The sequence below is a fragment of the Ursus maritimus genome, unplaced genomic scaffold (genome assembly GCF_017311325.1).
Source record: "Ursus maritimus isolate PB19 unplaced genomic scaffold, ASM1731132v1 scaffold_14, whole genome shotgun sequence".
Lineage (NCBI taxonomy): Eukaryota > Metazoa > Chordata > Mammalia > Carnivora > Ursidae > Ursus > Ursus maritimus.
In genome coordinates this window covers 52960572-52970760 of record NW_024423786.1, presented here as the reverse complement: position 1 = coordinate 52970760, position 10189 = coordinate 52960572, and the positions used below count along the sequence as shown (strand labels likewise).

The 10189-nt window shown below is 53.9% G+C and overlaps 2 protein-coding genes across 2 annotated transcripts in view; both read right to left on the bottom strand.

Moving 5' to 3' along the window:
• Positions 1 to 102, bottom strand: part of LOC103681705 (KH-type splicing regulatory protein) — an 11155-nt gene extending 11053 nt beyond the window's left edge. The window contains 1 exon segment of the mRNA XM_040629487.1: positions 2 to 102. Coding sequence (XP_040485421.1) covers positions 2 to 102 — 101 coding nt within the window.
• Positions 103 to 1838: 1736 nt separating this feature from the next.
• SLC25A41 (solute carrier family 25 member 41) lies at positions 1839 to 6906 on the bottom strand. Its single transcript, XM_040629486.1, has 7 exons — positions 6706 to 6906; positions 6322 to 6477; positions 5657 to 5809; positions 5364 to 5471; positions 3028 to 3195; positions 2798 to 2945; positions 1839 to 2023 (listed from the first exon to the last, which is right to left on the bottom strand). Exons 1-7 carry the CDS (start codon positions 6904 to 6906, stop codon positions 1851 to 1853), a joined length of 1107 nt encoding a protein of 368 aa, XP_040485420.1. The 3' UTR covers positions 1839 to 1850.
• Between the last annotated feature and the right edge of the window lie 3283 nt (positions 6907 to 10189).

Here is a 10189-nt window from a genome sequence, read left to right as displayed (position 1 = left end):
CGGGCCCGGCGGAGGGCCGCCCCCGGCGCCCCCGGCGCCCCCGCCGCCGCCGGCGGGCGGCGGCGGCCCGGGCGGGGGTCCTCCCGTGCTGTAGTCCGACATGGCGCGGCGGGGCCGGGCCTGGCGCGGAGGCTGAAGCTGAGGAGGAGGCGGCGGCGGCGGCGGCTCAACGCGGGAACAAGGCCTCGCTCCACACGGCCGCGGAGCACTCTGGGAACCCAGCGGCTGGGAAGACGACGAGGGGGGAGAGGGACGCCCCCTCCCGCCGCCGGCGTGACGGACGGCGCAGCCAGACCAATGGGAGGCGGCCGCCGCTCCTGGGACACCAATCGCGGGCTCTGGAGGCGAGCGGCCAATCGGAGTGCCGCGAGAGGCAGTGGGCGGGCGGCGCCGCGTGACCGACAGCTCTCGGAGGCAGTGGGCTGCGGGCTGCCGGTGCTGGGCGGGCAAATCGAGGCGACCCGAGAGGGCAGGAGGCCCAATGAAGCGGGAGTTCCAGAAGTACTGGGCGACTTCAGAACCGGACTGACGACTCCGGAGAGTCAAATGGACAGGAAGGAGGCGCCTGGCGAAAGGCCCCTTTGAACAGGCTGGGCGGGCGCCGGGTGAGATAATCGTGTACGCAAGCCAATGAGTACACGCAGGAGGCCGTTCTTGTAAAGATTGGCAGTCAACTTAATCCAATCCGTGACGAATTCTGGGTGACGCGCTTAGGTTTGGACTGGATTGCTTTCCCTGTTAACCAGAATCCTTTTCTAGTCTTGATTTCTAAGCCAATGGCTGGGTGGTGGGGGCGGGTGCAAGGTGACGGACACCGCTCTGGACAAATGGCAAGGAAGGAAGTAAAGGTGCCCAGTTTTGGTGGGAGCCAGTGGAAGCGTAGCTGCATTGGGGCGGAGCCGGCCACCAGAAGACGAGACGGGATTAGCCGTAGCGAGAGTGAATGGCAGTCGACGTGGGCAGTGCCGACCGGCTGCGGGGAATTCAGGCCTGACGTCTAGGTTAGCGCCCCGGGAGCCTGGCTGGGTAGGCCGAACACATGGCCTGCTCGAGGCCTTGGAGATCGGATGCTTCCGGGGATGGGGTGGCCCAAGAGCAGGAGGGAACCCAGGGATCCCCTGTACCCCCTCTCATCTCCACCCAGGATTCTAGAGCCCCCACTTCGCTTCCAGGACTCACGGAACCAGTTCTCCGCCAGAATTCAAGGGTCTAGGGCCATTGGTTTTCTCCTAGGACCTTAATTCCACACCCCACACCCTCTTCACATAAGATCTGGGGATCTGAGTTCCAGGCTCCCATCCTAGGCCCTCAATTTCTCTCCTGAACCCAGGCGTTATGCAGGTTTACAATTCCTACTCAGGTCCAAGGGTCCCGAATATCCAGGCCTCTTTCAGGGACCCAAGGATCCCAGGTACCCAGCTTCCACTCTTGGGAGCCACATATCTGAAGTGCTCAGCTCCCTCTTAAACCCAGGGTGTTCCAGGTCCCCAGGTCCTCCTGAAACCAAGGATTCCTAGTCTAGACCCAGAGATTCCAGAATACCCAGCTCCCCTTCTGGACGCAAGTATCCCAGACACATCCAGCAGAAACTGTCTCTTTATTTCAGGTTGTCTCCACGTCTACCATTCCACCCTGAAGCCAGGACAAGCCACAACGAGCCAAACTGGAGTCCAAACTAGTCCCTGGCTGCACTCTTGGGAAGGATCCCCAGGGATCTTCTGACCCAGGCTCCCAGACTGCTTCTCCTGACAAAAACTGCCCCCTGGGCCTGAGCCTGCAGGGCTCTTTGGGCCAGGGGACCCTGGATCCTCCTGTTCATTTCTGCCCAGGGTGTGTCGATTAGCCACTACCTATACACCCAGGGTTTTCTTCATGGCTTCATACACCACGTAGCTGATGCCACCTGCTGGCAACACCTTCAGTAAGGTGGGAGTCATGCCTCGGTACAGCCCCAGCCAACCCTGCTGGGCCAGGATCCGCCGGAAGACTCCGCGCATGGTGGGGTTCGAGCCTTCCACAGTGTCTGTGGGAACAGGGACAAGCTCAGGGCTTCTGCCAGAAATGATCGGGCCACCTGGGGAGCTGGAATGGTGGGGGTTGGGTGAAGCCAGGGGCCGTGGTCTGGGGGGCAGTTGGGCAGGAGTTTGGAAGACTTTTAGAGGAAATTGGTGAGTTTGGGGAGAGGGAGATCAACTCAAGCAGGAGTTCTCAGTATTTGTTTTGGGGAACATCTTAGAAAATGTTCATGCTTATTTGGGAGGGAACTTCTAAGATCTGCCAGAGATTTGGGGAGTGTGCTAAGGGATGGTTTGAGGAAATTGTCAAGATTAGGGTAGTGGGCCAAGGACTTAATTGGATGTTTGTGGATTGGTTTAGGGGCTGAGAGTCCATTTGGGGAGTACCCAGAGTAGTGGGGAAGTGGTTATGACATTGGGATGTCTAAGGGTTGGGTTTAGTGAATTTAGGAATTTTAGGAATTTTGACTTTTGGAGCCAAATACAGGCTGGGTCTAATTTGGAGAAGTTGGGAGAGGATTTGGGAACCTATGTCTTGAGGTCGGTGTGGGGGCTTGAGTCCCATTGGGGGGGGGGGGCTGCTTGTGGGAGTCAGCTGGAAGATGCTCATTTCAGAGGTTTGTAGCGTTAATCTGGGGGTGAGTCTTGGTGGGTGTAGAGGTCAGCAAAGGTGGCCAGGATCAGATGTGGAGAGTTTGGGAGTCAGTTTTGGGGGATGAGAAAGTTCAGAGTCAAGGCCGAGGGGAGGGGCATGCACAGTGGCCACGGGGAGCTAGTCTGACCTTGGGCCTGCATCCTGGTGCGCACCAACGTCAGCGGGTAACTGGCCATCTGGCCACAGGTCGTGGACAGTGTCACAGATGACAAACTGACCAGGCCACTGGGATCCTCCATGTCCCTGCCTGACTTCAACCAGAAACACCTGAGCATCTGCAAGAGAAGGGAGTCAGGAGGAAGTTCACTATGGGCCTGTGCTCACACCCCTCGTGGCACCCGTCTGTGGGACCCACACCTCATAGACGGCCAGGTCAGTGCAGGCGTAGGGGATGATGCCGAGCATGTTGGGCAGGTAGCCGCGGTATAGGGCACGGGTGCCCTCCCGCTTCAGGATCTGCCTTGCACAGTCCAGCAGCCCCTTGTACTGGCCCGTCCGGCGCAGGGTCAGCCTCGTCTTCAGTACCTGGGGAGGGTGAGGAGGGAGGTGGCACATCTGATCGAATGCTTGTATCGACCCTCAGTGACCACCAGCATTTCTGTCCTACAGCTGAGGAAATGGAAGCTTAGGAGTGCAGAGAGCTCCGTTTCAAACCCAGAGCCATGCAATCCCTTGGCCTGTGTGAGCTCTCAACCCAGGGTTCAGAAGCCCAAGTGCTGACAGAGGCCAAGAGGATAAGGGGAGTGGCGTGGACTGAGTGGAGTCACAGCTTACACCTTGCGGCAGCCAGACATGCTGCCGCGGGGGTGCGGACCCCAGGTGGCCATATCTGCCAGTTATCGAAGAGAAGCCAGATAGCGTAATTTGTACGAAATGCCCCAACATCAAAATATTGGCAACTCTACAATTACCCAAAAGACCAAACACCAAGTGCGGTAGGCAGAATTCTAAGGTGGTCCCCAAGATTCCCACCCCTGATATGCATGCTCCCGACCATGAGAGTGTGCAAGGCCTGTGAATGTGATTGGGTGACATGACGAAGGTGAAGGGATTTTGCATATGTATCGGAGGTCCTTAAGCAGTTGATTTTAAGTGAAGCAAGACCAATTGTCCTGGGTGGGCCTGACCAAATCAGGTGAGCCCTTTAAAAGAGTCTGTTGCCAAAGACAGAAGAAATCCAGGGGATTGGGAGCATCCAGGACACTCTTCGGTTGGTCTTAAACAAGCAGACTGTTGTGGAGAGATCCACGTGGCAGGGACAGTGGGCGGCCTCTAGGCGTTGAGGACCTCAGTCCTACAACCATAAGAAACTGAATCCTGCCAACAACCAAGGAACTTGGCAGAGGACCCAGGCCTCTGGTGGGTTCACTGTGGCCCAGCCAACACCTTGATTTTGGCCTGTTGAAACCCTGAGCAGAGGACCTGACTAGCCAGTGCCCAGGCGTGACCCACAGACAAATAAGAGATAATAAGTCTGTATCATTTTAAGCCACCGAGTCTGGCAATATGTTACGCAGCAATAGAACGCAAGTGCACTGAAGAGGAAACTTAGTCAAGGGTAAGAATTACATGAGGAAACCTTTAAAAGACCATTAAAGTACATAAAAGGAGACTTGAACAAATGGAAATGATCTTGGATACCAGACCCAGCCTCATATAGATGGCAGAAATCTCTAAGCTTATTTATAAATTGAATACCATCCCAGTAAAAAATACCAATAGGTGACTTTGTTTTCTGAACTAGACAAGTTACTTCTAAAGTTTATATGGGAAACCACGGGGGGGTGTAACCTGGAAAACCGATAAAGAAGAGCAAGGATGGGGGATGTGAAAGCGTCAGATCAAGCCCCAGAAATTAAAGACAGAAGGTAAAACTGTAGGGACGCCCAACTGGCTTAGTCGGAAGAGCATGTGACTCTTGATCTCAGGGTCGTGAGTTCTTGCCCCATGTTGGGTGTAGAGATCACTTAAATTGATAAAATTAAATAAAAAAGAAGGTAAAATTATATAGACAATGAAACGATCAGGGATTCAGGGGAGAAGCAAGAACAGGTGCGTAGGTGGAGCACAGAGGCTTTTTAGGACCGTGAAACTACTCTGTATGACACCCTAAGGGTGGGTGTGTGTCCCCGTATACATCTGTACAAACCGAAGAATGTACACCACCGAGAGTGAACCTAATGGCAACTATGGTCTTTAATAATAATGTATCGATGTCGGCTCATCAGTTGCAACAAATGTCCCCCCCACGAAGGAAGTTAGTAACAGAAACTGTATATTTGGTGTATGGGTGTATGGGAACTCTGTACTTCCTGCTCACTTTTTTCTGTAAATCTAAATCTCCTGTACAAAATAAAATCTAATTGTTACCCCCCCCCCAAAAAAGACATTGGTGCATGGACAGACACAGCAGCATAAGAAGAGAAAGGCCAAAAATACACTCAAATACACACAGGAATTTAGTGAATTACACAGGTGGCATCTTGGATCATTGAGGGGCTAAAGGATAGGACCCATCCAGTAAATAGTTGTTGAGATGACTGGGGAGCCATTTGGAATACAAGTTGGACACACACCTCACATGAAGGAGAAGACAAGGGGGAGGAGGGAAGGGGAAAACGAGGAGGAGGAAGCGGAGCAGCTGGTAGGTAATTTTCACCTTGCTTCATCTTCCAGGGGCCAGATGTTCTTACCTCCATGGGGTTGATGAGCGTCTGGGAGGTGGCCACAGCTAGGGAGCCAGCAAGGAGACGTTCCTGAAAGGGTGGGGACCCATGCACTCCGCAGAAGTAATTCTTACACTGGGGCAGGAGAGAGGAGCAGGAGAGAACTGCTAACCTTCTTCCTAGCTGAAACCCACCCTGGGTCTGGGGCCAGAGGGTGAAAGTGTGTCTTGGGTAAGGATCTGGGCTTGCCAGGGGGTGTAGGAGAGGTTTGGGTTGAAGGGTGGGGCTGGGCAAAGCGTCCCCCCCTTCCCTCCGCCCACCTGTTCAAAGACGGAGAACTTGATGGCATACTCTGGGGCAATCTTGAGGACGTTGATGCCATTGCCCCGCCACAGGGAGCGGAAGCCCCCCTCCTGGACCATGCTCCGGAGCCCCCCCAGCAGGTTCATGAAGTTAGTCTTGGAGGAGTACACCTGGGGATAGGGAGGCCACTGGCCCTGTGAAGAACCTCCGACCCAATCACCCCCGTCCCAGCCTGAAGCTCAACCCCATCCCATCCCCAGCTACCCAACCCCATTCCTCCTCCTGCTCCATCCCCAGCTGATCTCACAGCGCTGTACCACAATGCAGACCCATGTGCCCATCTCCTTCCTCATCTTCCTCTCCTTACCTGTTCTAGTTTGCCTTCAAAACCATCCAAAGACCCCATCCTCAATTCCCTTATCCCCAACCCAGCCCTGCCCCTGGTACCGGTCTCTTGGCTCCTCCTACTCAAGTCCCTGCTGGGTCCCCATTGGCGCCAGCGCCATCCCCAACTTCAACCCCCACCCTTATCGCGATTCAGCCTCCTCCTGACTCCAACCCCCATCCCAACCCCACCCTCACACCTGTTTCCAATTGCACCCTCTCCCCCATCCTGAACCCTATCAGCTCCACCTCCATCCAGCCCCACCCCGAAGGCTCCAGCGCTGTGCTCCCCGCGCACCTGCATATACACCTTGGCTCGGTCCAGAGGGGCCGTGCCAGTGCGGGACACCGCCCCAGCCATGGCTCCCGAGAGCAGAAACTTCCACAGGGCCCCCTCGTTATCCACTTCGAGGACATCCACGGGGACCATCAGCTGCTCTCCTGTGTCCAGCACCTGCAGGGCAGACCCAGCTCCCACCCGTACTCAGCTAGGCTGGAGCCCCTTCCCTGCGTCTCCAGAAGCCCCTCTTGGTGAAAGGCCCACCCTGGTCCCCGCTGCTCCAAGGCGGAAATCTAGATCTGCTTGGAGGGGACTGGGTCAGGCAAAGGGGGCAGGCAGCATGGCCTTCTACCCCAGGCTTCAGGCTGGAGGTGCTGGCAGACCTGCAGTTCTCAAACTCACCTGCTGCGTTGGGAGATGCTCCAGGTTATTTTCACGCACGTGCCCGAACACATACCCATATACATGTGTACAGCCCAAGTTCCGGGAGGGGGGTGGGGGCAGGGTCGGAGGTGGGGCTTTGGTGAGTAAGGCCTTGACCCTCTTAAACAGGGTCTGGACGCTCGAGCAAGGCTTCTGAGCTTCCTCAGGCTGGGCTCCCATGGCAGCTGGAGGATTAGGACACCTAGGTTCAAATCCCTGGTGACAGGTTTGCCCATCCAGCAACCATGTGGGAGGGCCAGCTTGTAAATTTGGGCACTGGGGCATGATGAGGTCACAGAGGCCCTTGTGACCTCACTGGATGTGGTGGGCAGAGTGAGGGTGTCCCCCACAAGATGTCCATATCCAAATCCCTCTAAACCCGTGAGCTTGCCCTGTTACGTGGAAAAGGGGAAAGTAAATTTGCCGAAGGATTTAAGGTCGCTAGCCAGCTGATGGGGAGATGGAGAGATTATTCTGGACAAATTGCATGGGTCTAACGTCCTGAGTCCTTAAACAGTGAAGAGGGAAACAGAACAGTCTGTGTTGAAAGGATTCAAGGTGAGACAGACCCATCTGACCGTTGCTGGCTTTGCAGATGGAGGAGGGAACCAGGAGCCGTGGACTGCAGGCAGACCCTCGAAGCTGGGAAAGGCCAGGAGGCACATGCTCCCCTGGAGCCTCCAGAGGAGCTTGACTTTAGCCCAGTGAGATCCGTATCAGACTTCTGACCTCTAGAATAATGCATTTGTGTTGTTTGAAGCCACCACGTTTGTGATGGTTTGTTCCAGCAGCGATAGGAAACCAGTGCAGGTGTGTCGTTGTCATGGCAATGGGAGATAACAGCGAGGGAGAATGGGAAGGTTCTGGAGCTCTGGGAGGGAGAGACATGGTTGGTCCCCAAGGTGAGACATGCATAGGTTTGGAGGCAGCCTGGGTTTGAATCCCATCTAGGACAACTCTTGCTGTGTGACCTTGGGGTATTTGCTTTACCTCTCTGATCTTCAGTTTCCCCATGTGTAAATTGGAAGTAATGATAAACTCTACCACATCGTGTCAAGGGGATGCAATGGGTCTTCATGGAGAGCACGTCCATCCTCCACGTGGTTTGGTTCCAAAATCTTGATGTCACCCATGATTCTTCTCTTTCTCCCCTGCCCACACTCTGTCATCAAATCTTGGCTTAACCTTTAACATATATCCAAAGTCTGGCTGCTGCTTACTATGTCCGTGGCCTCCACCCTGCTCCAGCCCCATGATGGATTACTGTGACTAGTGCAGTCGCCTCCACTCTGGGCCGGCACTCTTGCCCCGGGTCTGTGCTCCCCATAATAACCACCAGAGGGCGTTGCACCTCTGTCAGGTCCTGCCCTCCTCTACCCACAGCCCTCCAGGGCTCCCAGCTCCCTGCGGTAGAAGCCCAAGTCCTCTCTCTGGCCCACAAGACCCTGCATGACCTGCCCGGTCCCCTCCCTCCCCTCCCCTCCTCCCTTTCTCCCCCTTGTCCATTCTGTTCCAGCCACACGGGCCCCCTCCCTGTTCCTCCAACACGCCAGGCACGGTGCTGCCCCAGGACCTTTGCACTGGCTGTTCCCTCTGCCTAGAATGATGTTTTCCTGGACATCACCAGGGCTCCCTCTCTCACTGTCTTTAAATCTTCATGCACATATCACCCTCTCCCTGATGCTTCCTCTGACCACTATTTAAGATGTAAACTCTGCTTCCCCACTTTATTTTTATCCATAGCGCCTTTGCTTTCTACCCGGCTACACATTCACTCACGTGTGTTATTTTGTGTATTTGTCCCTCCCCACTGGAATGTGGGGTCTGTGAGAGCAATGATTGCTGTGCATTGCACAAAACTGGGTCTGGCACAAAGTAGGTGTCCGGTAAATAGATGATGAGTAAAAGGGCTGAGCGCAGAGCCAGCATATGGAGTACGTGGTCAATAAATGTAAGTTCTTTTCCCTTTAAAGAGGTCAATGATAACATCCCGTATTTTATGGCTGGGGAGACTCAGAAAGAGAAAAGCAGTCTGTGTTTATCACACCACACGTCAGTTCCTAAGACCCAAACGGTGTAATAGGATGTAAGCAGGTGGACAAGAAAATACTTGTTGACTGGCCTGATTAAATCAAATCAAAGTGGTAACACTCCATGCTGGTATGACTGAAGTAAAATTAGGAATGCTAATTCCTTGTTGGTAGCCGTGTGTATCGATCTCTCTGGTGGCATGACCCTGAAACCGTCCTATCCCTTGACCCAGCAATCCTGCTTCTGGGAATTGATCCTCAGGACATAATTTAAAGGAAGTAAACTGCAAAATAGTGAGCAAGGCTTAAGTCCAGCTCTGAGTGTGTGAAAATCCTGGCTATGCATGTGTATGTGTATCGGTCAGCTACTGCTGCGTAAAAAATTACCCCAAGTGTAGCAGCGTAAAGGCAGATGGTAAAAGGAAAAAGTCTGGTCATTTGAAGACAGGCGGGAATTGGACTGATTGGGTTTACAAGCCAAGGGATGCTGAGTACTGGCGACTGCCAAAAGCTGGGAGAGGCAGGAAGGATCCTCCCTGAGTTTTCAGAGGGACTGCAGCCTGCTGACACTTTGATTTCAGACTTCTAGCCTTTGAAACTGGCAGACAATAAATTCCTGTTGCTTTTGATTCACCGTAGCCAAAGGTAGAAGCAAGCCAAGTGTCCATTGAAGGATGAATGAATAAACAAAATGTGGTCCATCCACACACTGGAATATTATTCAGCCTCAAAAAGGAAGGAATCCTGGCACCTGCCACGACATGGAGGGACCCTGAGGACACTATGCTTGGTGAGAGCAGCCAGACCCAGAAGGACCCCCCTCCCAGGAGGTCCCCAGAGGAGTCTCGTCCACACAGCCAGAGAGGAGCTGGTGGGAGCCGGGGCTGGGGCACGGGGTGGGGAGTCTGTGCTTCATGGGGACAGAGTCTCCATGTGGGGAGACGGAAAGTTCTGGAGACGGAGGGTGGGGGTGGCTGCACAACAGTGTGAGTGTGCTTAACTGAGCTATGCACTTAAAAATGGTTAAGATGGTGAATTTTATGTGATGTCTAGTTTGTCACAATAAAAAAATATATCGATCTAAGAACCGTGTCATTTTAAGCCCCAATGTGTGGTAATTTGTTACAGCGGCCCGGGAAACAAATACCCTTATGTAATTAGATATGGGGGGGGGGATAAAAAGGGCCCATGAATGTGGGCTTTTCCCTGCCCCTGCTTCAAGCTATGGAAACTGAGGAAGTCACTTCCTGGTCTCCTGGAACTGTGTGCAACAGAGGATGGCCCATGTCCCTTCCCTGTGGGTAGTTTGAGGTGGTCCCACATCAACCCACCCCCTTTCAGTAAAAACCACAATGAAAGAGCTTAGAAAGTGTATTCCTTTTGTTCTTTTCCTTTGAAATAACACACGCAGGCAGGGAGGTGGGACACGGTGT